Source organism: Pyxicephalus adspersus, chromosome 12 (assembly GCF_032062135.1).
Source record: "Pyxicephalus adspersus chromosome 12, UCB_Pads_2.0, whole genome shotgun sequence".
NCBI lineage: Eukaryota > Metazoa > Chordata > Amphibia > Anura > Pyxicephalidae > Pyxicephalus > Pyxicephalus adspersus.
Genome location: NC_092869.1, coordinates 22,314,623 through 22,331,531, shown reverse-complemented (window position 1 = coordinate 22,331,531; position 16,909 = coordinate 22,314,623). Strand labels below are relative to the sequence as shown.

At 36.9% G+C, this 16,909-nt stretch overlaps 1 protein-coding gene across 4 annotated transcripts in view; it reads left to right on the top strand.

Moving 5' to 3' along the window:
* FMN1 (formin 1) overlaps window positions 1-16,545 on the top strand; it is a 121,512-nt gene extending 104,967 nt beyond the window's left edge. For 2 of the 4 annotated variants that reach the window (XM_072428953.1, XM_072428955.1), the window contains 5 exons: window positions 3,986-4,078; window positions 7,339-7,390; window positions 7,927-8,076; window positions 12,578-12,662; window positions 14,745-16,545. In XM_072428953.1, the coding sequence (XP_072285054.1) occupies window positions 3,986-4,078; window positions 7,339-7,390; window positions 7,927-8,076; window positions 12,578-12,662; window positions 14,745-14,789 (425 nt within the window). In that variant the 3' untranslated portion in view covers window positions 14,790-16,545. Of the gene's footprint in view, window positions 1-3,985; window positions 4,079-7,338; window positions 7,391-7,926; window positions 8,077-8,152; window positions 12,663-14,744 lie in introns of those variants that run through there. The other 2 variants (XM_072428952.1, XM_072428954.1) reach the window with 1 other exon arrangement.
* Window positions 16,546-16,909: the final 364 nt, after the last annotated feature.

Here is a 16,909-nt window from a genome sequence, read left to right as displayed (position 1 = left end):
GCCCTTGTATTTGTGCAAGGACAGATGCTTTCTCTGTTGTCGGAATCTACTGCTAGGTAATTAGGTGTGACATTATCGGCGAGCCTGTCAAGAACTCACTTGTGTTTTGTTGCTTGGACAAGAAGACTTTGAGATGACATGACCATAGAAACTGTAAACTCCTACTAATATGTTGGCGCTATAAAAAAAAAAAACATAATATGTTCAAATTTGTGGGTATGGAAACCCTAAAGTATTAAATAATGCATACACATGAACATACATTTATTCAGTATTAAATGGTGTCCTGAAATTGCAGGTCATATAGTCTGTATATTATATATATATATATATATATATATATATATGTATGTGTATATATATATATCTGGAACCCATTGTTTGTGATGCGCCTGTACACTGTCATGGTGTTTACAAAAAGGCAAAAATATGTGCTTTGGACTTGTTTTTGGTACTATCTCCTAGCACCTGTGTATAACGCTGGACATTGCTGGAAACCCATGAACTTCATGAAACAAAGTATCAAACAATATTATATTTCCTTTCTCCATTGATATACTCCTTCCCTTTTTAATTAAAATATTAGATGTCCCACATGGCTGAAATGAAAAGTATTTTTGGCAACAAAAGAAACATTCAGGTCTGTAATGCTGCACAATATTTAGAAGCTTCATTTAAATATTTTATAAATAATCATTTCTGGGAAATGGAATGGCAAGATAAGAATTCAGTCTGGGCTATGAAGCCTTCGAAAATCAGTCCTTTGACTTGGACTGATAATAATGGATCCTTTATTTCTGGGCAATTTGATAGATAACAATGTAAACAACACAGAAACTTTGTTAATATATGATGTGCATAGTAATAATAAAACTGAACTTAGGGTGGGAGGTTTTATACCCGAATACACCAAATCTGTGGGAAATAGACTTCAAACATGCAAGAATTCCTCTCTGTCATCTTTTAAGGCCATGTGTTTAACTCCATCAAACTTGCTTGTTTAATAAGACAAATACTTTTCCCCTTGCTTATGTAGTAACAGCTTAACAGCTCCAAGAAAATAATTTTAAGTTAGTAAAAGGGGTTTTGTGGAAGCAAGGGACAGGGCCAAGATTGGAAAGATTGGAAAGAGTTTTAATGCAGGGACATAAATAAACAGTTTAAAAGCTCTGCTTATGCTTTGATAAGCATGTTTGTGGCTCAGGGATCAAAGGCTGCTGCACTAACAACTACATACATTATTTGGCCTCTTGCTTTTAAAGATTTAATTCTAACCTAATATAAGCTGTGTAAACCCTTGCACATGTTTTGTTTTCTTTTCACTATATGTACTGTATTCACACTTTTGCATCCTGCATTTTTAAAGGAAGCCTGACCAGTCTGTTTTTTCCCCAACCCTGCTACTACAATTCCTAGCATTACTAGCGCCTATAGACCAGCGGCCTCTCCGTCTATGCATGGTCCCCTATTGGACTGTTTTATAGAGGCAAGTAATGCTGGGAATTTTAGTAGCGGCATCACTCACATCTCTAGACCAGCGGCCTCTCTGCCCATGTGTGGCCCCGTATTGGACTGTTTTATAGACGCAGGGAATTGTAGTAGCGGTGGTATCTCAGTGAAGAGGTAGTTCAAGCCACTCATAACATTAAGCCCCGCAGTGGCCTGTTTTCTTGACGCAGGGACTTGTAGTAGCGGTGCTATTTCAGTTTCAAGTTTAGCCTGCGACTTTGTCTAAATTTTTAGCCCACTGTGTATTTGAATTTGACAACCCTGCTTTAGTGTTTTCCGTTCTCACATGATATAGCTTTCCTTACAAGAGAATTCACCATTTCACCCTAGAAAAACACCAAAATTTGCTGGATGTCCATTGCAAACTTCTTGTCAGATGGAGTTTGCTGTCAACCATGGGCATGTACAGAAAGTTCTGGCTGCAGCAGTGTTTGATCAAGGAAAGGGAATAGATTAATGTAAAATTTGTGTTTCGTAAACCGCTGCACTAATAATTGTGATCTAACAACACCACTGACATATAAATTGGTTGTGTTCTCTACTTTCATAAAATACCATATTTTGGAGTTTGTTCCCATTGCTGTTGTAAAAAGCAGCTCAAAATAAGTTTGGCATATCAATTGAATATTTATGTGATGTGTATTTGGCATGTTTAAGGTACCTTTACGTTTTTAGCAAATAACTAAGCCTTTAAAAGATGTTTTATTTTTTTAACATTTAAACTTTTTCATACAGTTGTGTTCTGGGATTGTTGCTAACACATATTATCGTGTAGATATGCCAAAGTTGTTTACACAGCGTAGTAATCTTCTACCATGAAGGGGTATTTCTAAATTGGATTTGTTTGTATGTAGCATAACCCTCTGACAGAGGTAAATAAAGTGTTCTACTGATATCTCAGAACTGGGAGGTTTGTTTGCATAACCTAAACCTTTTTGTGTCCTTATCGACTTCGGTTTCTTGACCCTTTTTCTATGTTTTCCCAACATTATAGTTGTCTGTTCCCTTCTCTCTTAAAAGGCTAATGGTGCTCGCTGTCATTCTTAATTAGCGTTTCAATCTGATTAGTAACATTGATTACTGCATTCTGCACCCGATGGTTTGAACTTTGCTGCCGTTACCTTTACAAATATTTATAGAGCTTTTTGTCAGTAACAGAAACTATAAATACTATACTAAGGTTCATAGGAAATGGAACAGGTTCAAGACGTTCCAGCATTAGTAAACTTGGAGTTTACCTAAAATATCGCTTTTAAAAATGCAACAAAAGCATAAGGATTATGGGGACTAGGGAAACCAATGGGCAGAGGAATGGAATCGTTAAGTGAATCCTAACTTGGCTTAACTCGTCAATCTTAACCTATTCACCAAGCTAAGTAAAAACTAATTTCATGAAGAAAACATGTTCTACTCCTTCAGTAAATTCAGCTATTTAGATAATCTTATGGGTGATAAACAATTAGCGGAGGAATGTGTGAAGAGTAATTGAAATTACTTCACATATATAGTAATTTGTACATTCCCACAGTCACTTGATAACAGGTGCCAGATCTTTTATGGTAATATCACAAATTATTTATTCTATTACTCGTATTGAGTGGGCACCATCAACATAAGAGTAATTTATTTTCTTTCAATTGTATAAGTGTGAGTGTTGCTAACTAAAATAAGTTAGACCAGCAGACTCCTTGACTGTGTGCTGTAGTGATATAGGTTGCTTTAACTTCAATCCATTGTGTAGCAAAATCTAATAAGCTTTTAGTGTTCATTGCATTAGTTATATTTATGTATGTTTTAAATAAAAATTGGCAACTCAGTAAGATAAGTATATATTGTATATCTGCTGGCCAGTATAGGTGAATATTTGTTGCAGAGCTTTGCTATGCTTTGTAATAAAGCCTACACTACTTTAGCATGGGAGATGGCATGCTTTACTGTTGAACTAGTCATGAAGTTCCAATACACCAAGTATATGTTAAGACTCCTAGTTATTCAACTGATGTTTTAAGGCAGTTTGATTATGGGAACTTCTGCTTTCCTGTCTCAAACACTGATATATATATGTGTGTGTGTATATATATATATATATATATATATATATATATATATATATATGTATATGTATGTGTGTGTAAAATATATATATATATGTATGTATGTATATACAGTGCTCGACCCAGAAATTTTTTTAAGCCGGGTGGGAAGAAATTGTAGGTGGGTGTCATTTGCTGCCTTTTTTTTATTAGGTAAAATGTTTTTGCAGTTCAGTTTACAGCAATCCTTGATATTGTTACAGTGCATGTACTGGTAATTTGCTATATTTCATTAGAAATGTCAGCATAGAAACATTGATACCTTCCCCTTAAAATACCATTAGTCATTTTTGATGTAGGAGAGGTACACCTGCTGTAGGTGGTTAATAGTTCTTCCTATGTAACAAAGATATTAACACATCATCATTTTTCTTTCTGGACAGTGTGTGAGGAAAATGCAAATATTGTGATGAACGACTCCCCAGAAGAACATCTCCAGCCTTTCAAAGACCGAATGACTGAGTTTATCCAGAAAGGTAAGCTTAACCTTATATAGTTCAGTCAGTCTGTGTATACTGGGGAAGTTTATTCCCCAAAGGGGAAGGTTTAGGTTGCAAATCTTTTTAACAATGGAAAGCAGGAGCTTAGCTAGATCCTGGCACCCAGTGCACATGCCCTTGCTCTTCTAGAGAGTTGCCTAAATCTCCTTTGATGTAATTGTCGTCATTTCAAATAAGGCTTCTAAAATCAGTGAGGGCCAGTTCACATTTCTAAAGCGCATTTGCAGAGAAAGACTACTAGTGCTTTATTGCTTTGAAGGTGACTCAAGAAGACATATCCAAAAGGGCAACACAGCATGCAACAGAAACTAAAAACTCCTAAACTTTTTTTTTTATTCCAACAGGAAAGATATATATTTATAAGAGTTCCACTTTAACCTTGTAAGTTACTTATACAGTAAAATGTCTCCCCTCGGCTTTATTCCTGGTAGTCTTTACTTACACTAGTGAATGCCACACTGCATTTAAGCCTCTTCATCCTCATATGTCATCTTGTGTTTCTGCTCTTAGACAGTTTTATTAGAATCATATTGTTACAACATGTTCTGGCGGCATTGCAACTTATATATAAATAGCCTTTCAAGCAAGTTCTGTGAATAAGATTATCTTGGGCAGATTGCATGCAGGTGGAGAAGACTGTCATCTATAGAAACAATCAGATCATCCTCGGACACCTTGTACAATTGTACTGTAAGGGAAAGTGATTCATTAATGTCCTACTGTTTAAATATGAAAAAAGTAGAAAGGAGTTTGATACAATTTAAATAAGGCTGCTACAAATTCTATCCTCATAAAACATACTTGGCTTTTAAGTAAATGACCTGGTGTGATTGAAGGCATACATCAGCCTTAATCATTTAATTTTTAAGGTGTATGTGAACACTAATTAGTCTGGTTTTCCCTATTTATAAAAAAATGCCTTTTTTAAAGTGGTCACACAACTGCTTTTGCAGCTGGTGAATGTTGTGGTGTGGGCAAAGATTTATCTCTAATTTCTCCAACATTACACCAGGAAGGGGAGGAGGTCTTTTCCCCATGGCAATAGCTCTGGCACCTATCTTGCTGAAGGCAGAAATAGAGGTATGGCTGACATCTCAAAATATTTTTGGCATACAGCAAGAACAGTATCAGATCAGTGCACATATGTCCAACTAATGTACTGGGGGTTTTTGTGTGGAAGCCCCTGTCACTCAGAGGGCATGGCTATAGGCATGCCAACCTGTATTGATTTTCCCTATTAGGTAACAGTGGCTCACACCCAAAGACCTGTTTGGGAAACTGCCGGGTTACCTGGCATATCCTAAACTGACCTATACAGACAGGTACAGTAAGTATGTTTTATTGCAGAAGAAACACTTTGCCTTTCCCTTCTAAAATAAAAAAACAGCCTGTTTGCAATGTAGTTTCACTTCATTTCTACACTCCCAGTATGTGCGAGTGTGCGTGTATGCATATGTGTATTATGTTCACCTTTTGAAGCTCAGAATAGTTCAAACCTTAGCTGATAATTCTGTTTTCATTTTATATATATATATATATATGTATATTTTTTATTTATTTATATATATATATATTATATGAGAATAAAGCTTGTTTGGGTATTAAGTAGTATCTTCCATGCATTGGCGGACATATTCAATCCATCGCAATAGAATTAAATTGTGGCCTGCTACTAAATTTTTGTTGTAGTCTTCTTTCTATATCTTCTTTGATCAGAATCCTGGCAATCACATGACAATTGGGTTTGTGGGATAAACCACTAAAGGGTTACACATAAAAATGTTGTACTTGTGTATCATTTTGGCTGAGTTGGGTTAGGCCAGAAACTTAAGGGCTGATATTGATGGATGAGTGACAATTAACATATGAGTTGAGTGTCAGTTAGTGTCAGTCAGTAATATAATGGAAAAACAACTGCACCCAGACATGAAAACATGAAGTGACAATGTTCTTACAGTGTTTCCCCGATGATAAGGCATCCCCATCAAATAAGCCACCCCCGATTTTTGCTCAAAAAAATAAAATAAAGCACCCCCGCAAATAGGACACCCAACGATACCTGCCACTGTGTGCCTCTGTGTGACTCCTCGATGCTGGCTGCAGTGCAGAGTGAAACTGAAAGTAACTTCAAAGGACAAGCAAGCTGCTGATCCCTGCCCTAACGGAGTCAGTGAACAGAAGGGGACAATGAATGGCACAGAGTGAACAGAAGGGGACAATGAATGGCACATGAGTGATCAGAAGGGGACAATGAATGGCACAGAGTGATCAGAAGGGGATAATCAATAGCACATGAGTGATCATGAGTGATTTTTACCAATAAATGTGTACTGTAGTCTTCATCATGGAAAAATAAGACATCCCCCTAAAAATAAGACCTAGGGCATATTTTGGCATTTCAAAAAATATAGGACAGTGCCTTATCATAGGGGAAACAGGGTATGTTATTAATAGAGCTTGTCTTACTATAACATTTTAATGTCTGGGTATGAATAAACATTACATCAAGATGTTGTTTTTTACTTTATAGGCATATAGAAACTTCACCTGTGCTCTTCTCTTGACAGTGAATTGTTATCCATAGTAAACAAACTAAATAAAGGAAAGCAGATATCATCAAATCCAACAAGGTTCTTGTTTGCTGACTTAGACTCCCCCCCCCCCCTTACTTCATTCAGATGCATTTTTGCACCATTGTTTGAATATGCTTATGCTGATTTTCATAGTAAGTAAAGCTTTTAAATAATACCCAGACACCTGCAGCAAATCTGAGGCTTTCTCGATTCTAATAGGGAAGGGTAAATGGTTAGAGTATGTCTTTAGGTAAACATGCAAACGAAGGCGACGACGCTGTCTAAGCTCTTTCCTTGCTTAAATCCATCCTGAGTCTTATTTTTTTTATCTCAGAGGGCCAGTCCCTTTTTTGATTCCCACTTTCTGCCTGGATAACATGGACACCTCATATTTGTTGACCAGCAGTTTAAGTGGGATGGTAAAGATGTGAGGGGAATGTTAAAGATTATCTAAATTACTATATAAGTATTAGGTAATGACCTGTTATCGTTATCTTTATCTTTCCATATAGTTAAGCAGTAAATCCTATACCCTCTTTATTAGTCTGTTTTTGTTTTCTGTATAGTTTTGCTCTGGAGATGGAGATGAGAGGTTTAGTCAATTGAGATCTACAAAAATACTACCTATATGTTTTGGGGCTTAATTTGTTCCTTATTTTTCAGCCAAAGAAGAGCATAAAATAGAAGAAAATAATTTAAGCAAAGCAAAAAGCAGGTATGCAGTCAATTTGAATGAATTTATTTTATCTTTGTTGGTAGAAGAGTCTATAGATATGTAACAAACAGTAATAAATTATTCTTATATCTGGTTAGGAGATTTAGAAATAATAAATATATAACATAGGTAATGTGCAGCCCAGTGATTATATATCACTTCCAGTTTTAAAAGATAATTATGCTTGCAAAGGTGTTTGGCACACAATTTTTTTAGAAACAGTTCACATTTTGTTTCTAAAACTTGCTATGTGTTACATTCAGGATTATTCATAGAGTGTAAGTGTTAGGTAATTATTTATTAAACACCAAAAGAACATTAATGAGTTTCTAAAGAACGCAACTACTGTTGTGATGCTGATCATGTTCACCAGTATACAGAGACTGTAAGGTTGGGGAAGTTTTTCAATATTGTGTCGTACAGTGAGTCACAAATGGCTCATATTTTTGAGGAGTTGATAAAAAGATGAGGTGGAGGGGAACATATTCTCTGCCCAGGGGATCTTGTTTGCTGACAACTTCTTTTCCCACTCACAGCTTTGAAGAAACAGTAGGATATTTTGGAGCCAAGCCAAAATCTGGTGAGAAGGAAGTCAGCCCCAATTCCTTCTTTGTGGTGTGGTATGAATTCTGCAGCGACTTCAAGGGCATGTGGAAACGAGAGAGCAAAGCCCTCTCCACAGAAAGGTACGTTTCCAATCAAGGCCCTTCCTTGCATTACACAGCATCTGGGCCGCCCAAATTACACTCACTCATTCTGCAGGCGCCTTTGTTTTCTTTTTGGATCAAATGGACATCAAGGGAAGGTGATTTACCCCCCCCAGGGCTCCAGAGGGAACCAGCCAGCGGCCGGCTGTCCTCATGAAAAGATAAACACGCCAGATCCGATAAGTTACACTTTTCTTTACCGCTTCCAATTACTTGCTAGTAAAATGAAAGGAGACCTTAGCTAATTTGGAACAGATTCCACCGCCTTCTCGGCTGCCTTTTCCCTGTTATCATTTTTTTTTACCTTTTTCCTTTTCCTGGTCTGGCCTGACTTGTTTGACATAAACTGGTTTTGGCTACAGCATACTTGTATCTTTAGGGGCAGAGCCATACAGAACGCTTGGTGACTTAGCAGTAGCAGGTCAGCTCTGAGCATGTTATGGCAACTGCTGGGATTAGCAATATTACTGTGTAGCTCAGTGATTCCCCTATCCATAGATGTGGGATTGTCCATCCATTATCTAAGCACCCTTAGGCAAACTTTTATTGTCATTGGAGGCTGGTGTGGTGTTGTTGGGGGGGGGGGGGGGTAGTACTAGCAGATGGAACATGATTCATAACCTGTTTGAGCAACTGTCTCATTGTGAGTGTGGCTGATTAGGAAACCCAGGGCCTCATAGTGATGTGAGATCCTTGCTTATTCCTGACAGTTTTAGCATCTGCCATGTTTTGTGTCTGGGTTCCTTAAGACAATTTTCTTGGGAATATTGTAAAGTCCAACCTTGCAGCCTTGATTGCTTTATCAAAAATCACTGGATTACAGATAGAAATTAAACATAAACTCTCCAGACAATCCACTAAAGGTTAGTTGATTTATGTGTAGACTAATTTACCGAATATAAAAACTTGTGTTTTTGTTTAGTAATATACAGAGCTAACCTAGTTATAGACTGGACCCTGTTTTTTTCTGCAGTTAAGCAAAACAGTTTAGTCACCTTCTTGCTCCCAGCCTGTGACTGGGCAGCAAATAGGAAGATAAGATGAGCTTATTTGTGCAATGCAACACACCAGTTTGATTTTTACTACTTTCTCTCCCTCTTCCAGTTTGGGTTTTGTTAGAAACACAGTTTTTATTATTGTTTTCATAAATGTCTAGATTTTTAACCAGAGAACAGGAACTACAATAACTGTTACATTTTAAGGTGATATCAAGAGTAAAAGAGAATTTATACTGAGAGATTGTGATCTGCCATTACGCTGAACTCATAAGAATGCCAGTTGCCTGGATGTAAAGCTGATCTTTTGGTTTCAGAAGTCTTACATACGTAAAACAAGCATGCAGCTAAATGGGATAGAATAGCTCATTAAGGGTATTCTACAAAGCCTCTATCTTGTAGATCCTTGTTAGGCCTTTGCCATTGGGAACGTAGACAAGCAAACAGGTAGGGTTAGGATAAATTGGTGGAACAACTTTAGGTTTTTTGCAACATTTAAGGGAGTTCAACTTCAGCAGTATAAGCCTCCCACTGCAAGACTGCTACTAAAGCTACTGCACAGGATTTAATTAAGCTTAGCAGATGTTGGGGAGGGTGCACTCCTGCTCCCATTTCTGTTCAGCACAACCTGTGTCAGGAAAAGCTACTTACAAGCCAGTTCACACCTAGCCTTCACTGTACCCATGTGTTTCTTTGCTTTTCTGCACACTGAAGAAATTAAACCACCCTTGGTGACAACCAGCTCTTCTGATGGTTGAAAGCACTTATTGCCACATATGGAAGACTTTCACGAGCATCCTCACCCGATCATTGCACTTAATGCTCAAGTCTTTGGTATTGCTTTGCTTCAATCAGACTATAAAATGCCACCCTGAAACTCATGGGTGACCACACAACAGCAACACTTTTTTTTTTTTTTTTTTTTTTTTTTAAATATGCAGCTTAAATCACTGCTTCCTGTGTACGCTGCTTGTTTTTGCTGTCTATTTTTCTCCTTTCTTTTAATATTGTTAGTGTCTTGTTTTGCCATAAACCTGAAAGCTAAACAGTGTGAGACTTTGTGGCATTTATTTTATTGACTTGAATAAATCAATTAGAAGATTTTAAACATTTTAATGCAGAGCGGCGAGAAAAGGGTAACCAGATGCGTTTAATAGTTTAGGCTGCAATATATAGTCTCCCAAGGGACATGTAAAGCCCCAGCTTGGGAGTGGGGGATGTTTTTGTATGTGCCACTTTGTGTCATGAACAAAATTTCCAGATGGTTTTGCAAACCATACTTCACAGAACAGCAGGCTTGTTGTAGAAGTAAATTTCATAGCAAATTAACATAGAAACAGTATATTATTCCACCAAAGAAACTGGTATACAACAAAAAGTAGTTTTATGTAGTCATTAGGAACATTTTAAAACATTGGTAGATCCACCCATATTTGCTCAGAAATGGACCTTTTAAATTCGCATATGAGTGCTTTGCAGCTTATTGTAAAAGTTGGCATCCGCCAGACACACTAGAAGGTGGCAAATAGTACATGCAGGTTTTAGTGCATTTGTGACGGAAGAAATGCAGAAAAATTGTGAAATGTAGCCCAATCATCCTTGGCTGGACTACCTGTTCACAGGTGACAAATTTGGTCAACTCCATGCAACACTCAATGATTCAAAGAAATTCAATTTCTGTTCAGGAATACCATGATTTGGTACATTTTTCTTCAATATGTTATTTGGAATATAATGTGTAGTGTTACCAATGCTTTTATGTGTATGGAAATAAAGGCTATTACAGGCAGTTCCCGAATTACAAACATCCGACTGGCATACAACCTGTACTTACAAATGGAAGCTGTACAGCAGGCGATCACTGGGCTGCAGACAAAGCGTACCGTACCGTTCGATTCTCCACACAGTCTGTGTTAATCAGAAAATCTATTGTTCCTAGAAATGCGCTACCGATGAGGAGTGCCCGCCTTCACAGAGACCACTGTACTATATATCATACAGAAATTTAGAGCAAAGTTAGAGGTGCAAGATCCTGATACAGAGACTTTATCCAAAGTTTACTATACAGTTACCAAGAGGCCTGAGATGTTATACTGCTATTTATGATGAGATAAAAGCTCTCTGCAAACCTACCTTGATGCCTAGTTTAGGAAACTGACTCCAGCAGCAGAATCCAACTCTGACTCTCTAATGCCAATCCCAACCTATCCAACAAGTCTTCTACCAAGATTGTTTAGGGTTGTAGTGCTTTTTAAACATTCATAGTAAGTATGTACAGAAAGGTAAAAAATATGTTAAGACAAATATCCATTCAAGTTGCATTCAATAAAAAAAAATTGCACGTTTCAACAAACCTACAGAACCTAGTTTGTAACCCAGGGACTGTCTGTATATGAATTTTGAACTTCATTCTTTTTTTTATTTGCACTTCTATTATTCTGAACACAAATGTACTTGATATGCGGTGCCTCAAGTTCAGCCCCTGGCCACAATTGATATTCTGTATTTGTAATGAAGAGCTGTCAGAGGCTGCAGACGTGGGACAAGAGATGGACCAAAGTCTACAAACCTATTTTAGAAGGAGTTAGAGATGGAACAACTAAGACCCAGACAATATTAGGCGGGAAATCAAAGAATTACTTCCCTTTTACAATTAAATACTTTCACATTTTGTGCCACATTTGAAGTTTCTTTTAGCATTACTAAAAAAAAAAAAACGATACAAAAGCAAAACCTAAATAGAGAAAAAGCACAAAAAATTTACAAATGTGAAAGAATTTAACCAAAGTGATCACTACTAAAATGGTCTAAAAAAATGTCTTTGCATTGTTTGAGCGAGTACTGAAATAGACCACTGTCTGCTGGAGCCTGAGGGCCTCCCAGCAAGTTCCAGGGGCCACATGCAGCCCCCAGACTAACAGTTGGGCACCATAGCTTTAGAAGATCTTTTACTAGAGTTTCATTAGGTTACCTCCAGGGGCCTTATGGGGTTTCCACAACTCTACAAATCAATTTTACATCAGATGCTTTAATAGCATCTGATATGACTTGGGTAGGGTTTTAGCATAATAAATTACATCTGCTAAACTGGTCCAGTAAATGAAAAGTATCACTCTGATGCGCAAATTCGCACATCCCTATGGCCACCCAGGACATACTGATATGCTCAAGTTAGCATTTTCAAAATGTGTGTTTTTGGCTGCCCAACTCCTTTCCATACTGACCTTCCCTTTTAAAAAAAAAAAATATATATATATATATTTATTTTGGGAGCTTAGGTGGGATACAGGCCAACAATTAACTTTCAATCTTTCAATCTTAAATTGGCATACCAGTTTTCCTTATCAAGTTAGCTGAATACACAAAACAAATGGTATATAATTCCAACCTGTCTAGTGAAATGGTAAATAAAATTCCTGGTGTTATCGCTATGCTATGCATTACAACTGCAATATTTCTTGAAGCATTTTCTTCTTACCTTACAGGCTTCGTCTGGCTCAAGAATCCGTTCACAAACTGACAGCAGAGAAAAAAGTAGAAACAAAAAAGATTAACCCTGCAGCAAGTCTGGTAAGTTTTGTGAAAACTTATTTACATTTAATTTACTGAAAATACAAAGCATCACTGCCGCTATCTTTTTATGTGGTGTACATAGAAAGAAAAGTTGGAAATCCAAATATGGAAGATTGAGTATATCTAATCCTATTCATGGTTTTGTATAGAACTTAGAGACTTTGATTTAAAAGTCTGTAAGTGTAAATTATTCAGTAAGTAGTTGGAGAGTTGGCAAAATGTACATCATTTTCCATCTTTTCAGTGCACACTGACCTTTATTATCTGTAAAGCTACTGTTCAGGACTACTGGGAACCCTTTGAAAACATAATTGCCTGACAAACACATCACCCACTCAGCTAATGAGAAGCATACAGCTTCAGATAGCTGTCAAGATATGTGGAGTTTTAAATACACAAAAGTTCCAATTGGTTGTAATGTCAGGAAAAAAAATTACTCACACAAATGGTTATTTTTACTATTTCTATCCTGTTTATGTAGCTCTGACCAAATATACAGCATTTTACATTAAACATAAAGCAATCTATATTCATATCTTCATCAGTAGACCATAGCTAGCCATCATGCAAATTTCAATTCTCAATTTTTCTCAAATTTCTCTTAGCTAGTGCCTTGTTTGTAATCACATCAAAGATCCAGAGGTACAGTTCATTTTTTAGTGTAACTGAGAGGAGGCTAACAATGAAAATTGGTGCATTTTCATTCCATTTCGTGTAATCAGTCTGGAATGAAAGGATTGGAGAAGTTCTCAGCAGTCCATTTGAAATCAGCGAACATAAATACAGTTATTCCCTTCCTATTACTCATGATCTTGGTAGAAACAAGTCGGTCACAAAAAACTAGAATACTTACAGAAAATAAGCTCCTCTGATGGAATGAAAGAGAGTGTAGGAGGCAATCTACCATCTTTGTAAAACTGTGTAAATTAGGTCACACACATTGTATGTTCATACTTCATCCCTTCTCGTAGTTGATAAAAAGGATTCTTAGGTTATTGTCTAGAAATTCTAGATCATTATCATGGTTAGCCCTGCTTATCTCCTCTATTTCTTAAGAAAACTAATTCAAGAAGGGCAAAACAATGTGAATCATACTGCTTTTTGGCTGCACATTTTGATTGTTACCCCAGAGCAGTGGAAATTCCCAGGCTGTAAGTTGCTGTCAACTATTGTGGAAAATGTATCTTCGTCCTCAGACCGATGAAAGTGAATCTGATCCAGCCTGCATCAAGAGCAGGACGTCATTACCCAGCTTTAACAAGAGATGTCTCTGTGTTATGTCTGGTGCAGCAGTCAGTCTCAGAAGCAAGGAGGTGGCTCGTGACCACTTTCACTGAGGTGCTAGGAACCAAGACATGTCTGTAACCTATTACAGAAAGTTGCTGTTGCCCAACTGCTGTACTCCCTCAGGGTGGTCACAGTGACATCTGTCAAGCAGGTGATAGGCAGGAATAAAACCATTCCTGTTTCTTAAAACCTTTATGTAAAGGCAAAAATCTGAAATATTCAACAAAAACTGTTTTATGGCAAAAAGTTTTGACTTTCCTTCCAATATCTTGTCATTTTCTTAGTTCTACATTCTTGAAGGATGTTTTTATATTTTGCTTTTTCCTCTTTTATTTGGGATCAAGGGAACTACTCCAAGGAAGCATGAAAAAATGTATTAAGTAAAACAAATTTTATGTTGAGTTCAGTAGTTTATGATCTTGATGCAAAAACATACAGAAAGCACAGAGCTGTATCTAATGATATATTGATCGGTATCAGTTTTAGGCAGTGAGTCAGGTATGGGTGCTGATGTAGCATACAGAGTTTAAGCCTACTTTGGAAGACAGGTAAGTACAAGGCTGTCCCAAAGCCATACTAAAGCATAGTGAGTGGGCTCTGACCCAATATTATGCACATAAAGAGTTCATGCACTATTTTTGCCAGTGCCACAAACCTATTAGATATTTAGATATTAGATAAGCAGAATTACTGAAAATGTTTTCTGTTTTTTTCTATGTTTCTTATATATTAAGGCATTTTCATGTACTGACCCTGTTTTTTTGTTTTTTGTTTTTGTTTTTTCCGGTATAGAAAGAGAGACTTCGACAGAAAGAGGCAAGTGTCAGTGGCAATTAAATTCCCCCAGCACAGCCAAAGAAAAGTTTTTGTGTTGAGAAGCTCCTACAGTCGGAAGCATTGCTACACAATATACTGAGGAGAGTCACAAACTACTCGACAATGCTGGGAATCGGCAAACGACTTTACTATAGCTAAAACCTCTTGTATAGAGTTTCATGTAAATATACAGCTAAATGACCTGTTTATTACAGGGTCAGATGAATAACTTGTATATCTATGAAATTAGACAAGGCTTTAAGCTTGCACGTAGGTTCCTGACTTATTCTGGTGCTAAACAAAGTGTAGGAAATGCTCCAGACTTTTAATGAACCTATCTGCAGCAATTATTTTACTTCTGTTACTTTTATAGAATTCACTTGTATATTATTGTATAGTATATTTGAAATTAATATAATTATAAATCTATTTATGTACCTGTGCTGGATAAAAAAATTCTTATATATAATAAATATACTTTATGTATTGTATGTAAAAATGGATTTTTATAGAGTCCCTCCCCCCATGACTCCTGCTTTGTAATCTGCCTCATGTTGGTACAATAGGAAAGTTGCAGTCTTTTTTTAACTAAATGTTAGCTGGGCAGCTGAAAGTTTGCACTAGAGACCTGTTTTAGACTTTTTTTTATCAGAATTTGTGAGGAGTATTGGCATCTTTCAAAAGAAGTTTTTTGAGCTATTAAGTTTCAGATTGTTGTTTCCACAAGAAAACACTGCACCAGTCCAAATGGTGTGAATGTGCTGCAGCCTACTCAATTTGTAATGATATTTCATTCTTAGATAGGTCTTCATCATCACAATGGACCTTGGTGATGACATTCTCCATCTCCTGGTACAGCCATAACAGACTCCAATAGAGTTTCTGCAATTCTTCTCTTGTCACCTGCCTGGAAGTTCTTTATAAATTCCCAAAAGTTCTCCATAGAGATATAATGAGAACTAATTTGGGCCAATGATAGCTTTGCTTCCAAGCAAAGCTTAGCCTGTGCAGCTGTGCCTTGGATAGTGGAAGTGTCCTGAGCCCAGCACAGAATTGGGAGATCCAACCTTTTCTCACACCATTACCAACAAGAAACCATTTTTAATTTAATTGTTCTTAAAATGACTAATTGTCAAGACCCTGGGCCTAGTGGATTGCATGGGGCCATAACATAATTTTCACTCTTTTGCAATAAACCAGAAGGCTAGAGAAGCACATTGAATTTGTGCATAAGCTTATCACTTTACAAGAATGGATTCACTTGCAGGTAGTTGGTGTCTGATAGGCTGGGCTTCACTGTTTCTGTTGCAACCCATAATAATATCAATTAATGTAATGGGGTGGGACAAAGGTGCAAAGACCTTTCACTGGCTCCAATTTTTATTTCTGGTTGGCAGCCATGTATGTATTTGCAGGAAGTTTATACTTTTCGAATTGTGGGTAAAAATATTAAAGCTTAAATCTGAAAATATAAGCATGCAACAGATGAAAATAATAAATGTGCATAGCTTTTGTCTTATGTTTGTTTGTTCGTTCTTGTTTTTTGTCCTCTGAAACGCTTGTGTGTATTGTGTTCCATGCCACAATGCAGGCAAAAGCAGTTGAAGGAAATTGGTCTTAGCTTTGGGCAGTGTTATTTGTGTTTTGCAGGTCTATGCAGCTGCCAGTTGCCATAATTTACAATATTGGTTACTGTTAATCTCAGAATGAAGTTCTCCATGTGAAGTATTTTGCTATTAATAATCAATAAAATGCCTTTTTTAAACTATTTAACCAATATTTGCTTTTTATTTATTTTTGTGCTATGAGGTTACTTCAAGTGATTTAGACACATTGCAAGCATCCTAACAAATTTTATTAGATTTCCTTGCATTTCTGTAATGGATATGGTGATGATAGGCCTTGTCAGTATATTATTCATGTACATGTATATGGTTGAATAAAGTGTAAATGTAATTTATAAGAAAAGCATGCCAAAGTCCTACTACAACCCTTCCACTATCAAAACATTAGGTTGTATTTTAGGTGCAGACTGGACCTACCGGGTGGAGCTGACTGCTATTTCTCTGTGTCGTTGAGTTGTCTTAGGATAAGAGTTCCACCATATTTTTAAGTAAGACTGCAATTACCCATTAAGAGGT